The 20,974-nt window shown below is 35.0% G+C and overlaps 1 protein-coding gene across 1 annotated transcript; it reads left to right on the top strand.

Moving 5' to 3' along the window:
- Window positions 1-4,076: 4,076 nt before the first annotated feature.
- Window positions 4,077-20,277, top strand: LOC147401460 (transcription factor ICE1-like). The gene is made up of 6 exons (XM_086441685.1): window positions 4,077-4,438; window positions 4,616-4,749; window positions 4,861-5,041; window positions 5,702-5,918; window positions 19,547-19,651; window positions 20,215-20,277. Exons 1-6 carry the CDS (start codon window positions 4,077-4,079, stop codon window positions 20,275-20,277), a joined length of 1,062 nt encoding a protein of 353 aa, XP_086297811.1.
- Window positions 20,278-20,974: the final 697 nt, after the last annotated feature.

Genomic DNA, 20,974 nt, shown 5'->3' with positions numbered 1-20,974 from the left:
TGAATGGTAACTTCTTCTTTTTTTTATAAATATTTTTTTAACTTAAATAAATTTATTTGCAGGATTTCCTCATGTAGCTTCATTTAAGAGCTTAGAGCAAATCTCTCTATCGATACTCCATTTTTAGGAAGATGATACACTTGATGCCATGATAGTTGGATTCGGTGAGGTTGTTTTTTTTTAATTGGTGATATATATCTTAGCCTCCTATAAGCCATTGACATTGCTATTTTTGAATAAACATTTGGTACATTGAACGAGGATGCTTTTGCCAAAGAGTATGATGATTGTATTTTTGAAGAACGAGATGTAGAAGCAAAAGCATTGAGAGTATCGGATCTTCCCGAGATGATTTTATTCGTTTAGAGCTTGGACTGATGCTCAAAATAGTCATTCTTGGATACGACATTGGCCATCTTGTAACATGCCGAAGATATGTTCTACCTTGAAAAATGTTTTCCATGAGGATCCAACACGTTTTGGTATGTTATAGAGTCTTATTTAGTAAAAGTATATATATATCTTGATTAAAGAAATATGATATCCTCTGCTTTACTACCGAAAGAAAAGGACAGCTAACTCTCACAACCAATCAAGTAAATGCCCATCTACAAATACTTAAAGCATTGCATTCCTAAGACAGGGATCTTGAAGAATAGATGACAATTAAGCTTAAAAGACAAGAAGAACTTTGATGTGAATTAAATGGATCCAAAGAATTTTGTTCATCAATTGACATTAAAGCAAAATCAATTAAATCCAGGATCCAAAAGGTAAATGAGGCCTTACCTCTTGATGAATTTTCCATTGATTGGGCCAAGTCGAAGCCCTTCAGAGGTTATAAGAAGGTAAGCATCATTATTGTAGACTTTCTTCACTACATGAGGCCCATCCCATTTTGGATCAAATTTCTTCTAAGATCAATATGATAAGATGATTGGTCTAAAAACGACAAACACTAGGTTATCAACTTTGAAGGAGTGATGCCGAACCTTTTTGTTGAAATCACAAAACAATCGTGCATGATAGCATTTTAGTCATTTTTATACCTCAAATCATTTTTCATCTAATGTTTCAAACTTAGTTAAACGTAGATTGGTGTTCTCATCACTTTTAGTCTTTCCTGAATTACGATCCTCAATGAAGGTATTTGTTGCTCCAAGGAGAAGATAGCTTCAACTCCATATACTAGCAAATATGATGTTGTTTGTATAGGAGTACGGTATGAGGTTCTATATGCCCATAATATTTTTCCAATACGTTTGTGCTAGTCTTTCTTCGATTTTGAGATCACTTTCTCAAGTAATTTTCAAAGAGTCATGTTAAAAGTGTCTACAAGTTTATTTGCTGTTGCATTGTAAATGATAGAACATCTTTGTTTGATGTTGAATTTTGTACAAAGTTAATCCATCAAGGTGTTTCTGAATGACTTCCTATTGTCTGTCATAATATACTATAGAATTCCATATCTAAAGATAATATTATTTTTTACAAAGTCAATCATTGATTTCTTTTTGACTTCTCAAAGAGGGACTGCTTTAGCCCATTTAGAGAAATAGTATATTCCAGCAAAGATGTATAAATGTTGTTTGGAAGACTTTGAAAGTAGTCCAATGACATCAAGTCCCCAACCATCAAAGAGCCAAAATGCGATTGTAGGGTGTAGTGGTTCTAGCGGTTGATGGATGAAATTTATATGGAATTGGCATGTCTTACATTTCTTTGCATACTCTAAAGAGTCTTTCGCCATTATTGGTAAATAAAAACCCATTCTTTTTAGACTATCATGAAGTTTCGACTTAGATTGATAAAAACCACATATCCTAGAGTGATCTTCCTCTAAAGTTCCTTGAATTTCGTCATTCCCAAGACATTTCATGAAAATGTCATTGAAAAAATGTCGATAAAACTTATCATTGAAGTATAAGAATCGAAGTGCTCAACGTCATATCTCAGTTTTATGCTTCAAATCACTCGATAATCTTCCATATTTGAGATAATCAATGAATGGTTGTTTCTAATCCTCACTTTCAACTTCAGACATTTCAATTGCATTTGATTCTCATTGCTCGACATCCTCACAAGTCATAAGAGGTAGTGCTCATTTTGACATACAAGAACTATTGATATTTATCATTTTGTTAAAGTTAGGGTTGTAGTTAGATTGGCTAAAGTATAAGTTTGTTTGTTTTCACTTATTGACGCATGCTCGATAGTGATATCTGTAAATAGATCCATAAGTCTAGCACAATAGAGGTGATAAGGGATTAACTCAAGTTTTTGAACATTGTAGCCCTTCAATAACTTGTTGATAATCAACTTTGAGTATCAATACACACTGAGTTGATAGAGCTGCATGTCCAATCCCAATTATAATCCAATGATAAGATATTAATATTCAAAGAGATTGTTTAAGCACAACTGTGTCAAAGCAAATGAGAAAGGTTGAACCTCACTTTGTGGAATAATGAAGATGACTCCAGCTCTTACACCATCTTTTTCGAGCAGTACCATCAAAAAATATTTTTAGGATAACATGATATCACTGTAAAAACTTCTTCATCTAACAAATCCTCTGAAAGTTCCCAATGTATTGGGATTGGAAGGTTAATAATGAAGTCAACTAGTATTTGTCCCTTAACTTCTTTCTAAGGTACGTAAATGATCTCAAACTTTGATACGAAAAGGGCCCATTTGGGTAGCCTTCGTGAGAAGATATATTTTGACATGATGTATTTGAAGGGGTTTGCCTATGAGATGAGAAGGACTGTATGTGAAAGCATGAGTATTGAAGCTTATTTCTGGCGAGAATGAGTGCAAGATATGTCTTCTCCATAGGTAAACAATTTAGCTCTGCCACCATCAAAATTTAACTGAGGTAATACATGCATTCTCTTTTCTTTCATCATTTTCTTATGCTAGTAAAGCTCCCAATGATAATTTATTGACACTGATATAGAGGATCAATGGTTTACCAAGAATAGGACCTGCTAAGACCGATGGCTTGAGGAGGTACTCTTTATTATTTTTTAGAGCATTTCTGAAAGCATCGTCTCATTCGAACGTTATTCCCCTTTTCATTAATTGATTAAAAAGATGATATAAGCCAGTTAAGTTTGAGATAAACCTTCGCATGTAAGCAAGTCTTCTCTTAAGGCTTTTGAGATCATGAACATTTTTGGGTTTAGGCATGTTCTGGATATCATTGATTTTTGTTTGGTAAATCTCAATGCCATAATGTTGAACCACGAACCCATGAAATTTTTCTGAAGTAACATCGAAGGTATATTTCAAAGGATTCATCTTTAACTGAAATCTTTGGAGTCTATTAAAGACATCATAGAGATGCTTCAAGTGTTCATCTCTCTTTCTGGATTTTATTGCCAGATCGTCAACATTAACATTCAACCTTACTATGAAGCATATCATCAAAGATATTTTGCATTGCACGTTGGTAAGTTCCAATATTTTTGAATCTGAAAGATATAAATTTATAATAGTAGATACCTTTAGGTGTGCGAAATACTAAGGGCATGTTTGGATTGACTTCTCTAAGTGCTTCTGACTCCCCGCGAGAGTCAGAAGCACTTACTCTATCGTTTGGAAATCCGATGTTTTGAAAGAGCAACTTTTTAAAAGAATCAAAATAGTACTTTTATGAGAAGTATTGAAATTGGTACTTTTCAATTTTGTTTTTGCGAAGAACAATTTTTCCATCAAATTTTTTCTTATGATTCCAATTTTAACCTTAAGAGTAAAAAACTCTTTTATCATTTTTTTCTTCCTTAACCACATGAAATAGATCGAGAATCCACACGAAATGTGAAACAGATCGAGAGGAGACTCTCATTCGATAGAGCCGTTGAGAACAATCTCTCTCCCTCCGACAGGTCTTCTCCTTCGGGCCACTACGGTGGCTAGTTATATGTTACTTTTTTCAGAGAGAAACACAAAACAAAGCAGTAAAGAAAGAAATGTTATAGAGGGTTAATGGAGTTGTTTGAAGGGAATGAGAGCAAGATAAAGCGATTCCATGGATAAGGAACAACAGAGGAGAATTGGAGAACAAGGACGACATGGGTTTTCTCTCTATTTTCAAATCGATGCTTGAAGACGACTGGTTCGTGAATAGTAATGGCAACTTATCTCACTATCACCATGGTTTCCCGGGCACCCAAAACCAACAAGAAATCAAAGATACTACTTTTACTTCAAACCCCATTGTAGCAGAGAATCCACTTCAAACCCACACTTCGTATTCTCTTTCTCGTTCTCCGCTCTTTAATCGCGACCATTGTTTGTCTTCTCGCTTCAATGACATTTGCAACAACCTTTTTGACAACTCTTTCGATTTGGGTTGCAAACTTGGGTTTCTCATAGGAAATCAAACTTCGAATTCCTCCATTTTGGTGAACAGGGGAGGTGGGGTGTTGAATGGGTATGAAGATTTTAGCTCATAGGGACGGATGGGTACTCATGATTTGAGCTCAAGTTTCCAATTTGCAAGTATTTATTTGTTGCCAATGGTCGATAACAACTGTACTATTAGTTCTGGGTTCAATCCGATCAGTTTGGGGGGCTTGGATCGTTGTGAAAATTCTTTATTTCTCAACAGGTCTAAAGTGTTGAGGCCTCTCGAGATTTTCCCTTCAGTTGGTGCACAACCCACTCTCTTTCAGAAGAGAGCCACTTTACGGCAGAATTCAACTCTAGCAGCGGACAAAGGGGGAAATTCAGGGCTTTTGAGTTGTGATATCAATCAAGTGGATATGAGAAAGAGAGAGTTGGAAAAAGAGAAATAGAAAGAGAATGAGAGGGATGGACTGGACTTCGAAGGGTTGGGATTGAATTATGATTCAGACGAAGATATGGAGAACGTTAAGTTGGAGGAAAGCACGAAAAACGATGGAGACAATTCAAATGCAAATAGAATTGTTACTAGTGGAGATCAGAAGAGGAAGAAGAAGGGGCTCATCACTAAAAATATGATGGCCGAGAGGCATTGGAGGAAGAAACTCAATGACAGGCTCTACATGCTGAGGTCTGTAGTTCCAAAAATTAGCAAGGTGAACATCTTTTTTTATCCACATTTTGTGTGTATGTATGTGTGAGGCCCTGTCACGGTTAAATGTAGGTTGGGTTATTTGAATTTTGATAATCATTCTTGATTCATAGTGTTTTCTTGTGAATTATAGTAAAGTAGATTTCTCATGTTAAATGTAGGTTGGGTTATTTGAATTTCGAATTTATCTGTTTTCTTCAATCCTCTTATTTTTAATTCTTTCAAATTATACCCATCCTTCAAAATTTGTGTAACGTAGACGATCATTAGTCATGTAATGGTTTCCTCCAGCATTTAGTCATATAAATTTTTTGTATCAAGATTCTAACATTATATACCATGAGAGAAACATGCTTGGTAGCAATGTCTATGTTTTTCAAATGGTCAAGAAAATTTTACGAAGTATTGGTAAGTTGAGAATTTCATAAATAATCTGTAACTACAAGTTTTTTAAAATTGTATAACTAGGTTGGGTACTCTACAAAGATTTGAGCCAACTTGGACCTACAAAAAATTTCTTCCTTAAGAGGCAACCAATTTTGAAACGCTGTTGAAGCTTTGATCAAAATCATTGTTTCCTTGAGAAAATAGTTAATAATTTGTTGTTAATTAACTTTTGTTGTTTCAACAAATGGATAGAGCTTCTATTCTAGGGGATGCAATTGAGTACTTGAAAGAGCTTCTTCAAAGGATCAACAACCTCCATAATGAACTAGAATCAACACCTCACAGTTCTTCACTGCCACCTACTTCAAGCTTTTACCCATTAGCACCCACCCCATCAACCTTGACCTGCTATGTAAAGGAAGAACTCCGTCCCAACTCATTACCAAGCCCAAATGGCCAACCTGCAAGGGTAAACTTTCATTATCTTGCTACAAAGATTCTTACACTCTTTTATCAAATCAAAGCTATTGTTATTAATCCTAGGGGATTATCTTCTCTTGATTTCTCTTTTAGTGGCCAATTTTTTCAATTGTAAGTTGTCTAATTGTTTTAACCAACTTAGTTACCTAAAAAAGAAAGAAAAAAAAAATATGGTGTTCAAAATCTTTTGGACTTGGTCCAACATACGATTTGACTTGTGGGAATTATGATCTTATGTGTTGCATTCTTGTGAGAAATAACATCCTCAATCATCTTGTATGATATTTCAATATAACTCTCAAATTATATAATGCCAATTCTATTGTATGATCATCTTTCATTTTTCATATGTCCAATATTTAGGAGAGGTTTTGTCAAAAAAAAATTAAAAAAAAAAATTAATATATTTTGAGTTTAAAATGATGTTATAATGTTTTTTATTTAATAAAAACAATAACTGTTACTTTTTTTTAGCATAAGTTGTTGAGTTATAATGTTAAAAATAGTAATTATTACATATAAGGGTATTCTGGTCATTTTAACAGAATTCAGAGTAGTTTCCAAACACAAAATTCTATGAGAAGTACTTCTAACAATGCTTCTCAGATCCTGCATTCAAACGTACAACACGTATCCAGCTACTTCAGACAGTACTTCAAAAAATACTTCTGGAGTACTTATGTTTGAAGTACTTCTGGCTCTAGTATCCACACGGGCCCTAAGAGTTTTTCATCTTTAGGAGACATCCGAATTTTATTATAACCAGATGAACCATTGATGAAAGATAATGTCTTATGTCCCTTGGTTGCATCGACTAAAGGTTCAGTATTCGATAATGCGAAGTCGTATTTTGGGCATGCATTGTTTAAATCTCGAAAGTCGACGCACATTCAAATCTGACCATTTTTATTTTTTATTAAGCAATGTTGGAGATCCAGGTAGGATACTTCACTTCTCGAATGAAGTCTACTTCAATCAGTTTATTGACTTCTAACTCGATTTGAGGGATTAACCCAGGTCGAAATCAACGTTGTGCCTGTTTTAGGTGGGTCGTGACTCTTTCTTTGTGCCAAGGTTTAGCTCTTTGAGTTCATCAATAGTGGTTTGTCTTTTTTTGAAGATTAGAGGGACATTTTCTATCTCATTGTTTGAAGAAGAATTTTGATCCTTGGATAATTCTTTAACTGTAATGTGATTGGTAGAGACAATGTCTTCAACATCATTCATTTTTTTTTAGTTGTGTTATGATGTTGATTGTCTGATTTGTAAAAATGAATGTTCGTCGTTTCAAAACTAACATATTTGCATTTGAAACCTCCAACGCGGTTTGTTATTTCATTCAGGATGAGATCGCACTTTGAGATTTATTATTCTTTTATATGTGTATTTCACTTTTTTGATTCTTATTAGGAATCAAACACAATATTTTGACCAAGTTTAGACAATGCGGATTAATGCGATTATAAAACTTTTTTGTTTCAAATGGGATTGTTTAATGTACCAAATCTTTCAAATACTGAGATGACCAGAGCATGTTCACCGATGCAATCAAATAAAGATGTACGCACTCTATGTATTTCTTTTTCGAGATCATTAATAACTTGGACCATGATGTATTGGCTAGAAATTGTCCCATTTTTGAGATTTTAATGGGTGCTACTGGTTTTGAACCAAGTCTAGCTTGAGTAAACGGGACGTTCTCTCCAGTTCAGACGAGTTTGACTTGTATAGGTGTGAGACGATGAATCTGCTCAAGTGGTGGAAGATCACTTAATCGTATATGTTCACCTTTCCTATAACCAACAGTCTCAAAAAGCTTTGCAATCTTGGGGCCAAAGCATCCTTCAAATTTTTCCTTAGTTAGAGTATATCCTGTAGTCAATGAAGCTGGAAGAAAACCTTTGAGAGATGGCATCTTAACCAAGGATCTTATTAGAGATGTCAAAGGAAAAGTCAACTCATTTTGGAGTATCTTTAAATATGTTTTGTTGATAACCGTCTTGGATGTCAAAGAAATTACTTCAAAAGGAGATTGTCATTTTATCCTCTATGATTAGGGGACGTAGCGAAGAATCCTAGTTGACTACATGATGGGGGATGATGCGTTTGGTATCTGTTGGTTTGACCTTCGTTGTTTAGAAACCAACTTATGATATTGTTCTTTTTTCTTCTAAAATTGGATAGCTACTAGGATCTTCATGACTAAATTTGCATACTCCTTTGAATTCTCTGTGATTTGCTTGCTAAAAGAAGGTACTGAGATCGAAGTGCTTCTTGAAAGGTGTCATATTTTAGATAGAATTTTGCATCAACAAAGTGTGCTTCTACCTTAGTGAATGTTTGGTCTTTAGCAACCATTCGCTTTTGTACACCATCTTGATAATATATGAAGCATTAATGCAATGTGGATATAATTACTCTTGTTTCATGTAGCCATGGTCAATCGAGAAGTAAATGGTATGACATTTTCCTATCTATCACATGGAAGAGAGCTGTTGAATCTAAATCTACAATAAAAAGCTTTAGCCTTATCATACTAATGACTCTGACTTCTTTGATTGAAACCTTGGCTCATTAGCTTGCTTCGAACGAGCTTATTTACTGAAATACCAATTTATTTCATGGTGCGAATCAGCATGATATTAATAGTTGATCCACAATTGTAGAGGATTCTTTTGATCTTTTGTTCTTTTAAATACCATGTGATGTAAATAGGTCTAGAGGATGAGACCAAAGTTGAAGACCTTCATCAATGAAAGTGATCATTGTCAGGCATAGGGAACACGATTTAGATTCTTCAACTGATCTTGGAGGGTTCAGTTAAGGCTTTTGCAAAAGCCAAGAAAGTTTTCTTAGGTAGTTGGAGTGCATTCAAGAATGCGAAGTCAGTTGGCAAGTCCTCCAGATTTGACATGAGATCTTTTTTCTTAGATAATTTCTCTTTGTTGTTAGAGATTGTTGAACCACTTTTGAACTCACCGTCATCTTATTTTTCAGTTTCATCTACTTCAACTTGGTAACATGTAACTATAAAATCTGTCATACATTCATTTTAACAAAATTTCTTTTGCATAAACTCAATAAAAGTGACAGGAACATAAGGAAGTTGTTGGTAGAATTTTTCAAGATTTATAGGAGGGACCCTGAATACCTTCTTTTTCGTGATTTTCTTCTTTTTTCTTCGAATGCTTGGTCAAGTCTTCCTTTTATTTTGCCATGGACGTTGGAGCGATGGGGTTAGTTGGCGAAAATTACATATCTTTCGACGAGTAACGATTGTCCAACCTTTTTCATCAACGAGAGTAGATTGTGATTCCTTTAGACATGCACCTGGGGTCAATGATCCTTGAGGCTATTGAAACTATGATGGAGAGAGTAGCCCCTGGTTCATCGATGCCCTTAGTGAAAGGTAGAGCATTTTAGGATTGAGTTGGTAGAGATAAAATTTCTGAACTTTGAGATGAAAAAAAAGATATTGTATGCAGAACTGTCAAAAGTGTCGAACCAAATGATTCGAATGTGACTATTGTCATATTGGAAGCAACTACATTATTGCAAAAATCAAGTTTAATTTTTCTCTAGTGTGCTAGCTCTATTATCTTCTCCTTCAAAACAAAACATTTTTCGAGTGGATGATTAATTATCCAATGATAACGACAATACTTCAAGTCATTGTTTTTTCTGGTCTGTTGTGTGGTGGTAACTCGATCAACTTAAGTTTCAATAGTTTATCAACACATGTGTAGAACATCAGACTTTGGGAAAGGATATTCCTTTTCTTTGAGCTTTTTGACGGTCTTCCAGGATTTCGAATTGTTTTGAGATGCATCTACTCTAGATTCCTCCCTTTGCTTCTTGCCAGATATCTTAATTGGTTTGGTGGTGACAGTGGTAGTTAAGGCCTCATTTTCCTTAAAAGACTTGGCCTTTTTTTTCTTGTGTTTGCAAAGATCATTTGATTGCAGACCTTGATGAATAATTATAGTTTGTTCCATGTCATGAGCTTGAGTAGCTAATTCCTCGAATGTACGAGGCTTGATCCTACTCAAAATGTAAAAAAAGCCCCCAATGCATTCATTAGATACACATTTCAATGGTAAAAATCTGGGAAAGTTGATCCATGCAATTCATATAAAAATTCCTCTTACGCTTGATGTATTTGATCATTGGCTTGTCTTTTCATTGCTTGACGATGATGAGTTCTACCATGCTCGCTGTTCTTCAAGTATTATAAAAATGATAGAGGAATTCCTTTTAGAGTTGGTCCCAACTGTTGATGGAGTTTGGTTCAAAGTCGGTGTACCAGTCAAAAGCGTTACCACGAACTGAACAGATGAAATGCTTCATCATAAAGTCACCGTATGTGTTGATGTTGTTGCATATCTCTATGAAGTGGGCAACGTGTTGCTTCGGGTTATCCTTTATTTCAAATTGCTGGAACTTTGGGGATTAATATCCGGTTGGGACATGTATTTGTTTAATATGTTGAGTATATGATTTCGAATAAACCGAAGTTGATTGAGGCACGCCCCCGTATTGAGCATGAATGGTGTCAATGAGCATTGATTATAATTGGTGAATACAAAAAATAAGCGACATAAGCATGCATAACGTTTTGTGTAGGACAATGTGATCTAGAATTGTATCTTTGTAACTTTTACTTAGGAAAAAGTGGAGGTGGTGTTACATTTGGGGTGAATCCGAGAAGATGCGAAGGTCGACTGCTAGATTTAGCTATTTTGTCCTTTAGTTACAATTTACTAAAAAAAGTAGCGATTTGGGTGTTTTTCTCCTTGACTATCCTTGTTAATTTGGTGATAGCATCTGTCATTTGAGCATTTTGATTAAAGATTGTTGTAGCTCCAATCAGCCTTGAAACCCTAACAGATGTGTGAGACTATGATGGAGAAGTGGCAGATAGAGATCCAGATGACCTTTTGTCGGAATGCATATCATAGAGAGTCCGAAGAGTTTTCTTCTTCGATTTCAGCCCACGTCTTCGTGTCTAGAAGTGTGGTTTTGTAGATGCATTTCTTATAGTGTTGATGGAAGGGCTCTACCAGGTGGGAGCCACCAGTTTTTGTCGCAACCCGCGTTATAGGAACATTGTGGCTAACGACTAGAATTGATTTAGAACATGAGGTGACGATCTTCTTGTTTTTCTACAGATAATGACTCCAACGGTATTGTTGTCGTTGGAATCCATCAATTTTTTATTATTTTTTTTGTGTTGACTAAGAGATAAGAGGATGAGAAGGTCCCATGAGAGTTCTAGAAATTTATCGATAGCAAATTTCACGATCTATTCCTTGAGATGAGCAAAACAAGATGACAAATGATTTTATTGATTTTGATGAAAATGATGGTGATACAATTCTTAGTACACTCGCTTGATAGAGCGATCTCCTATGATTAATAGTCAAATCGTTGAAGATGATAATGTGTGATTTGCTTCTTTTCAAACTTCGCGTTTTACCGACTGAGAAGTTGATTTTGTATTTAGAGAAAGGCTTCGGACTTGATCTTCTTTGAATGTTGGTATCCAAGTGTTGTAGATCTTTGTTTCTTCTCTAGAAGAGTGTTTGTAAGCTTCTTCTTCCCTGGAGAGGAAACTTCTATTTGGAAGCAAGTGATTTACTCATTTTTCTTTTGGAGAAAATGATCTAGGCCATCTGAATGCCTAGGTTTTAGTATTTATAGAATCAGGTAAGGGTGACTTTCCAATTATACCCCAACTTAAAGAATTTGGGTAAACTGGTTTAAAGGTCAAAATGGTCTTTTCTCAATTTAGGTAGTTATAAAGTCTTTTTAGTGAGTTTGGCCCATCTTTATAATTATAGGGCCCAAGATCAAGTTGATTTATCAGTGGGTTTTGGATGGTTTGATCATGGATTAATCCGACTTACGAGTGTGTGGGCCCATAACATGATATCTAACACTTGACAATGAAGGACCAATATATTTTATCTATAAAAATTTAAGTCCATGTCATAAAAGGCAATTTTAACGAATAGGCCCAATTTAGGTGTATAGGGCCCATTAGTGGCTTTTAGGAACCCTTTTTATATTTTATAAAAAATAAAATAGGTTATTTGTAATTTTGAAGGAATTTAAGGGCTAATATAATTTTTTTGTATCTACACAGACATCACAACCATAGAGTTGAAAGGCATTCTCGAAGGCTTGGTCTTTCTCAAACGTAAAGGGATTTCCAGTATCATAGTGAATTTTGATTCATTGTTTGCAGTTCAAAGCATCTTGGATAGTTGGAACTTATCATGGAAGCATTTGAATCTTATTCGAGGCTAGGTTTTGAAACCATAGAGTTAGAGTTTGCTTGGCGCGAATCCAATAGAACTGCAGATTGGCTTTGCTTGCAAAGGCACTATAAATTATGAGATTTTCAGCAGTTTTGATAATTCTAATATTCCAGCTGAATTGTATATGATTCTTCTTGAGGTTCAATCTTGTAATTATCTTTGGCATTAGCCTTTTCTAAATAAATCTGGGTGTGCCCTTTATAGCCCCAACTTATCGATAAAAGAACATTAAGACAATCGTGCAGATCGACATTTTGCAATTGTCAAGAACAATGGTTATAAATCAACGATCTCAACGATTTAACGTGAATCATTAAGATAAATAATTCAAATTATTTTTTATAAGTAATAATTCATTATTAGAAAAGCAAGGCCGACCGAGATAACCAACCAAGCAAATAACCGTACAAAAAGAGACTACTTAGTAGTAATATAACAAACCCCATCCCAATTGTAAATAAAATCCTCAAAGAAGACCTTCCTAAATTCCTTGAAAATTTTAGACTTAAAGAAAGATAGACATGATTGTATCCTTAACAATCATTCATTTCAGTATTAAAAGGACGTCTATTCCTCTCTATCCAAACTTCCAACAAATTGAAAATGGAGTAATGCTCAACCTCTTTACACCTAGAAACGAGTATCTATGGGAAGACCAAGAAGCGAAAAGATCCTGAATTGTCAAGAGTAACAATTAAATTGTCGAGAATGAATGCCCTCGAGTCCCAACAATTTGAATCTCGATTTCGACAATTTGAGGTAGCCAACATAGCCTACATGTTTTTTGCTATATGGACTAGAAGTTTCGACGATCCACAATTCTTCAACTTGTAAGCTATTTTTTGGAATCAGTTTTTTTTTTTTTTTCCAAAACAATTATCCATTGTACTGTCATTTAAGTCATTTTGATGAATTTACCTTTAACGCCCTCATGTTAAATTCATAGATATGGTCTGATAGTTTAGGTAGATAAGACTAGAAAAATGACTTTGTAATTGTAACTGCCTCCACATCACAGATATCTATTTTTGTAAAATAAAATAGTTTGAAAATGGATGTATGGCCTGTTTATTATTATTATTATTATTATCAAACTCAATACCTCCACTTCCTAAGGTCTACAATCTCAACGGTTTATATATATGGTCTTTTTGATAAATATTTTGTGAACACGAGTGATCCAATAATTTTGGTGAAAAACCCTTCTTTTAATAGGGCTGTCAACCGATACCTATCGGTTCAAATACAAATTATATTAGAATTCGAATCCAGAAAAATATGTAATATTCGAATTCGAATCCGAACGGATGTGCTAAACACCATTAGAAATTCGAATCCGATTATCCTATCAAATATCAGATAATATCCGATTCATCCTATACACTTAAGAAAACGTGATCGCCTCATTTTCTTCTCCTCAAAAATCAAACCCTATCGAGAACACCATTTAAAGACATATTGAATTTTTGGGAGGCACGAACAACGTAAATTTTGAGTAAATAAATCAGGGTTTTTGTTGTTGTTGTTTTAAAGAAGGTTGAAATTGATTGATTAAGAAGAAATGGTTTTTAAGGTTTGAAGGTTGAAGTAGATATGATGATTTTTTAGATAAAAATCAAGGGTTTTTTTCTCTCGAGATTGAATGGTGGAAGAGCTTGAAGACAATGGACACAGAGGGACATCTAGGGTTTCAAGATAGAGAGAGAGGGAGGTTGATGTACTTACCTGGATAGTGGTTGTTCTTGCTGGAAAAAAATTGTGGCAGCCCCTTTACAAACAAAACCAAAGGGGGAGATGATGTAGAAGATGGGGAGAGTGGACTGTGGAGAGAGACTTCATTATTGTTTGATTGCAGAGAAGAGAGGGATGACAGAGGAAAATAAATATTAAGATTTTATATATTATTATATTGTAAATAAAATAAAATAAAATACCATTTATAACTGATTTCGAATCGGATGCGAATTTTCGACTATCGATTGACAGCCCTATCTTTTAATATCAATAACAATTTATGTGTGGCTCGTGGTATGGGTTCCCAAGTTTTGGCTGCTGTGGTACCCATTTTCATAGGAAAGCCCATATTTCTGTCTTATTAAGTTTTGTAAGGGCACCCACAATCACATGGACACCCATCCATTTCAAAGATTTTCTCTCTTTCTTCGTCTTCTTCACCTCTTCACCACAACTAGTATTGTTGCACCTCCCAAGGCTTTCAAAAACACCACCTAACACCCAAAATCTTCATCTTTTTAACCTTCTTCACCAAATTTTAATCACCACATGAATGAAACTTAGAAATTTTAAATATTCCTAATTTTTTTTGGGTGCAAATTTAACCTTAACCTAGAACTTATTAGGGTTATAAATAAATAAAAAATGAAAATGGTGATAAAATAGAGATTTACCATTGAAGAGTTCCAATGTGAAGCTTCTTATGGGAGATGGACAATTTCCAATGAAGGTTACCAGAGTTTGACCGCCCTTGAGGAAAAGAACACTGCAAGCCATTGTTGGTACAAGAAGAGAAAAGTGAGTAGAATGAAAAAACACGTGTAGGTGCCCAAAATAAGCCCTCCCCCCTTGAACAAAAAATACGTTTTTTAAAAAAATAAGTGGGGAATGTGTGTACTCTCAAATTGTATTCCTCAAGTGATATTTGTGTGCGTGTGTGTGTGTGTGTGTGTGGGTGTGTGTGTGTGAGAGAGAGAGAGAGAGAGAGAGAGAGCATAATCTTGGTGAGTTTAAAAGCATTTGGATAACATAAATGTAATACATTTATAAGATTGAGTCAAATAGTTTGGGCTTATTTCTCCTACCTTTAAAAAAAGGTTACACTCTCTGAGTTTGAAGAAACATTAATTGAAGCAGATGCATTCGATGTTGATCAAATATTATAAGAGGAACAAGATCTTTTGTGATCAAACAATTTTTTACAACTTTGTTATGACAGCAAGATGGATTCTAAGTGAACAATGTCTCTGATTTTTCGTTTTTAAGAGAGAAGACCACAAATCTTACAAGAAAATTAGGAATGTTTTCAACAAGAACTACACAACAACATGGTCCATCAATTTGATAATGAAACTCCAACACAAATCAAGAACGCAACACAAACAAAAAAAGAAAAAAAGAAAAAAAGAAGAGAATGTAATGAGATTTACATGGTTCGACAGTGAATCAATATGTGTGTCTTGCGCTATAGGTTTTTTTATTTAACAAGTTACTTCATAAATCACTAACCCTTTGTAACTACTTGAGTAAAATGAGCCTTTTGGGTATAGTGGGTTGTAATTATGGGTATCCATGTGATATCCACTCCAACCGTACTACCCATAAGTTTTACCCATAAATTGTTTAATAATTTTTTAATACAATTCAGATTTTATATTTATGAAATTAACTTATTTTCAACATTACGGCCTGAATTTTTTCCCTCCAAAAAGGAAATGATGGGTAACCAAGTGGGTGTACCTTTTCTTGGTATCGAAAATGTCTAGACCCAAAAAATGGCGAGGGATGGGTCTTGGGTTGGAGTCACCATTTTTGGACTGCACTACCAAAAATAACAGTTGGGAGGAGGGATGGGTATTGCGTTGAAATTTCTCTTATGTTGATAAGGAAATTTTACCCGCTACACTTTTTCTTTGTTGACCCAAAGAGAATCCTCATATTGGTGAGGCTATAACTACCTGGGGGTCACGTAAATTACCCACTATACTTATGCATAGACATTAACCAATATTAAGTATAACTTGTCAACGAATTGCTTGCAAGGAAATTCATAGCATGCTCTCCCTAAGCTTCAATGCCTTAATGTATTATTTCTATAGGGGACGAAACAAGAGGATTTTTCAAAATGTTTGCTCGAGAATTTGTTAATGACTATTGTGGTAGATATATGCATTCTATTTGACAGGCTAGTAATAGTGGTTGATTCATCCAGTGATAACTGTTAAAGCCCATGGGCCTAACGCATCCTCACAAAACCAACTTGCAAGGAAAGGGTTGCCCCCGCTTTATACATTGCACCTCCTAATAGTACCCAGGCGATGTTGGACTATTCTAACACACCCATTAGTGCTAGGATTGGAGACACTCGGCTCTCCCCCTCCACGTAGGGTTGGAGATACTAAACCTACCCATCCTTGAGGTCACCCACTCTGATACCATGTTAACAAATGTAAAACCCTAAACATAGTTTTTGTCTCTTGATTAGAAACTTAGCATTAGCTAAATACATTAGAGAAGGGTTAATAAATACACCCAAATACGAAAAACCAAAATACCCAAACAATTATACCTTAACAAACACTTGTACTATAATAGATTATATTGCACATTTGTAGATTGATTCTATGGCTGCTGCACCTCTACACATTAGAAACTTCAGATTCTAAGGCTGTTGGACCTTTGTAGATCAATTCTAGAGCTATTTGCACCTTTGCAGACCATAAATTTCAGATTTACTTCAGATTCTAGGGTTGTTTGCACTCTTGCAGATCGATTCAATTGATCAAACACATTAGATTATGATTTTGTAGATCAGAAATTCTTCAAAGGAAGAAGATTCATAGTACTATGCCTTTCTTTTGAAATTTATTCTAGCATCACACTCTTGTTCGATTTTGTATTTGTTTTTCTCTTTGGATCGCCATGTCTAGTGAATGAGATGATTATCTTCAATATGTTAATTTTTGACTTGATGGAAAAAAATATCCTTATTGGAGTTATATGATAAATAATATTTTGAAAGAAAAAAAGATGTGGGTATATGTTACTGGAACTATGACCATGCCTGTTGATAGAGAATATATAAAATATCCAGTTTTATTGGCTACATGGAAAGTCAATAATTCCAAGATGATGACATGGTTCAATAATTCTATTGAACAGACTATTGGTATCCAACTAGCCAAATATGAGACAGCTAAGGAAATTTGGGATCATTTGGCCAAGTTGTATACTCAATCCAACTTTGCCAAATGATATCAATTGGAGATAAATATTAGAGTAATTCGACAAGGAGCTAAAAATATTCAAGTTTTTGATTCAGTAATTACTGACCTTTGGGACTAGTTGGCTCTCACTGAGTCTAATGCTCTTAGTTCCTTTCAACCTTATTTGACTTATAGAGAGGAGCATCTACTTGTTCAATTTTTTATGACTCTTCATGATGATTTTGAGGTACGTTGTGACTCCATTCTTTATCGAAACCTTCTTCCTTTTGTTGATGTTATAGTTAGTGAGCTTCTGGCTAAGGAGGTGCACCTCAAGTCACAATCTAGTAAGGGTATTCTCTCTATACCTACACAGGTTGTTTTGGCGGTTCCTTCTAAGTCACCTCCCAGTATGTATAATCATAATCTGTTTTTTTATTTCTATCTTCATCATTTGTTCCCATTATGATTGCTGATGGCACTTTTATGTTATTAGCAGGTGTCGATTCCATTATCACTTCTCGTTTGACTCTATCTGATGTTTATTGCATAACTCAACTTATTCTGAATCTTATTTCTCTTGGTTAGTTATTTGACTTTGGATATTTAATTCACTTCACACCTACCTCTTGTGTTGTGTAGGATTCCCATTTGTAGAGGTTGATTGGGATAGACTATAGAGAAGGGGGATTATAATTATTGGAGGAACTTCATATTCCTTATATTACTGCCTCTAGTGTTGATTTATCTTCTTTTCACCTTAGTTCTACTTCATTTCTGTCTTACGTATAGCAATCTTGCCTTGGACATGTTTCAAGTTCTCATTTGAGATATTTAACCTCTACTGGTGTTTTGGGAAATTTGCAAATTCATGACATTTCTTTAGGTTGTAAACTTGCTAAATTTTCTGCCTTACCTTTAGTAATAGTATCTCAATTTCGTATGCTCTTTTTGATTTAGTTCACTTTGATGATTGGGGACTTACCTTTATAGCTACTAAAGGGGGTTCCCAATATTATGTTTCCTTTATTGATGATTATACACGTTATTGTTGGGTGTATCTCATGAAGCGTCATTTTGATTTTCTTCACATCTTTAACATTTTTCATGCGTTTTTCCAAACACAACATTCAACCACTATTAAATGTTTTCGATGTGATTTGGGTAGATAATATACTTCTGACAATTTTTCTAATCTTCTTGCCTCCAATGGGACCATTCATCAATCTTCTTGTATTGATATCCTCGAGCAAAATAGTGTTGTTGAATGCAAACACAGACATATTGTTGGGATTGGTCAGTCACTTCTTCTTTTTACTAGTGTTCTTAGTATGTTTTGGGGTGAAGCAGTTCTCACTATTGTTCATCTAATCAATAGGATTCCTACTACTCTTATTTATGGAATTTTCCCATTTGAGAGGTTATATGGCCAAGTCTCAGATTGTACGACGTTGAGGGTTTTTGGTTGCATATACTTCGTTCTTAAACCACATGCTGACCACTCCAAGTTATTTGCTCCTTTTGCTATATGTGTCTTTATTGGCTATGGTGAGGGCTAGAAGGGTTATCGCTGTTTTGATCCCAGAGCACAAAAGTTGTATATTTCCCATCATGTTGTGTTCCTAAAACACATTCCTTTCTTTTCTATTCCTGCAAACTTTCACAGTTTTACCAAGTCTGATCTCATATGCATTGATACTTCTTTTGATGATATTGATGTATTGCCTATTGATTGTTTCACCCACACATTACCACCTCCCTCTTCTGTTTCTTCTATCGATTTTGACACTCATCCTTCTCCTTCCTCAGACTACCAAAGTACTTCTTTTGCTCGTTTATGTTTGTAGGAACATGAATGTTTCCTTTGTTAGTATTAATCCTCTCTCAGCAGATTCCCCAATAGATTTTGTAGATGTTGATCATGTTCATTGTCTTTATCCTCAATGCACTCGTAATTCTCTTCCAAAACTTGCTGACTATTCATGTTATTTTACAAGATTTTCTTCCTTTTTAACATTTATTTGTAGACTATCTGAGCCTACTTCCTACAAGGAAGCTATTCTTGACCCCTTTTGGCAACAAGTTATGGATAAGGAACTTTCTACATTACATCAAACATGGACTTGAGATTTAATAACCTTTCGCCTAGTAAACGCGTTGTTGGTTGTTGTTGGGTCTATAAAATCAAGACCAAGTCTGATGATTCTGTTGAGAGGTATAACGCTAGACTGGTTGCAAAAGGGTTCACTCAACAATATGATTTTGATTATGAAGAAACTTTTACTTTTGTAACAAGAATGACCACTGTTCGCAATTTGAATGCTGTTGCATCCACTTCTTAATGGTATCTTTCTCAGATGGATGTCAAAAATACCTTTTTAAATGAGGATTTGACTAAAGTTTACATGAACCTTTTTCCTGATGTGTTCCATAATCCTGGTGAAGTATACAGACTCAGGAAGGTATTATATGGTCTCAAACAGGCACTAGGGCTTCGTTTGTAAAATTATCTATAGTGGTCGGTTCACTTGGTTTTCGTTCTAGTGCTCATGACTTTGTCTTGTTCATTTGCTCCACTTCTACTGGCCGCATCTTTCTTCTTGTTTATGTTGATGATATGATTTTGACTGGGGATGACTCTGATGGGATTTCACAATTGAAATTTTAGTTAGGTCACCAAATTGAGACAAATGATTTGGGACCCTTATAATATTTTCTTGGTATTGAGGCAGCCTAATCTTCTAAAGGCTATCTCCTCTCTCAGTCGAAGTATACCTCTAACATTATTCAGTTGGGTTGCCTCGCTGATTCTTGGACTGTTGAAACCCTTCTTGAGTTTATGCTTGGTATACTTCCTCTGATGGTTCTCTTATGTTGGACTCGATCCTATATCGCATTATAGTTGGCAACTTAGTCTATCTCACCATCACTTGGCTCGAGATTTTGCTTATCCAGTTCACATCGTTAGCCAATTTGTCTCATCTCCTACTATTGTTTTTTGGGTTGGTGTTATTCGCATTCTTAGATATCTTTGGTGGACCTTATATCAAAGCTTACTGTTTCTTTTCACTTCTACTCTGGAGCTTAGAGCCTTTTTTGATGTTGATTGGGCCAGTAATCCCTTAAATCGCAAGTGTGGACTAGTTTTTGCATTTTTCTAGGCGACTCTTTCATTTCTTGGAGAAGCAAGAAGCAAACTGTTGTTTCTCGTTCTTCCACGAAGATCGAGTATCACACCATGGCTTTGACTACTGTTGAGATCGTTTGGTTGCGCTGGTTGCTTGCAAATATAAGTGTTTCTCTCTTTGTTTCCACTCCTATGTATTGTGGTAATAAAAGTGTCATTTAAATTGCTCACAACTCTATGTTTCACGAGCGCATCAAACACATTGAGATTGACTGCCATCTCACTCGCCACCATCTTCAACACCATACCATCACTTTGCCTTTCATTTCTTATTCTTTATAGTTAGCTGATTTCTTCATGAAATCTCACACCATTCAACGTTTTCATTTTCTTCTTAACAAACTTTCGATGCTTCTTGCAGCAAATCGTGAGTTTGAAGGGAATGTTAAAGTACAAGTGTTTGTTAAAGTATAATTGTTTGGGTATTTTGGTCTTTTCATATTTGAGCAAATTTATTAGCCATTCTCTAATTTATTCAACTAATGTTGAGTTTCTAATCAAGAGACAAAAACTTTGTTTAGGGTTTTACATTTGTTAATAATAACCACCAGATTATGAGTAATTGTCATTGCTTGTACTCCAATTTAGGTCCATCTCC

This window comes from Akebia trifoliata, chromosome 5 (assembly GCF_017979445.1).
Source record: "Akebia trifoliata isolate Shusen 1 chromosome 5, ASM1797944v1, whole genome shotgun sequence".
Classification (NCBI taxonomy): Eukaryota; Viridiplantae; Streptophyta; class Magnoliopsida; order Ranunculales; family Lardizabalaceae; genus Akebia; species Akebia trifoliata.
Note: the sequence above shows the minus strand (reverse complement) of the source record. Positions and strands in the feature narration are given on the sequence as shown.

What these genes read in the sequence shown, in the direction of transcription:
- LOC147401460 (XM_086441685.1), top strand. Translation starts at nt 4,077, where the DNA reads ATGGGTTTTCTCTCTATTTTCAAATCGATGCTTGAAGACGACTGGTTC. An exon ending in GACAGGCTCTACATGCTGAG is followed by an intron (nt 5,042 to 5,701) that starts GTCTGTAGTTCC and finishes ACAAATGGATAG; the next exon opens with AGCTTCTATTCTAGGGGATG. An exon ending in CAAATGGCCAACCTGCAAGG is followed by an intron (nt 5,919 to 19,546) that starts GTAAACTTTCAT and finishes TATCTTTCTCAG; the next exon opens with ATGGATGTCAAAAATACCTT.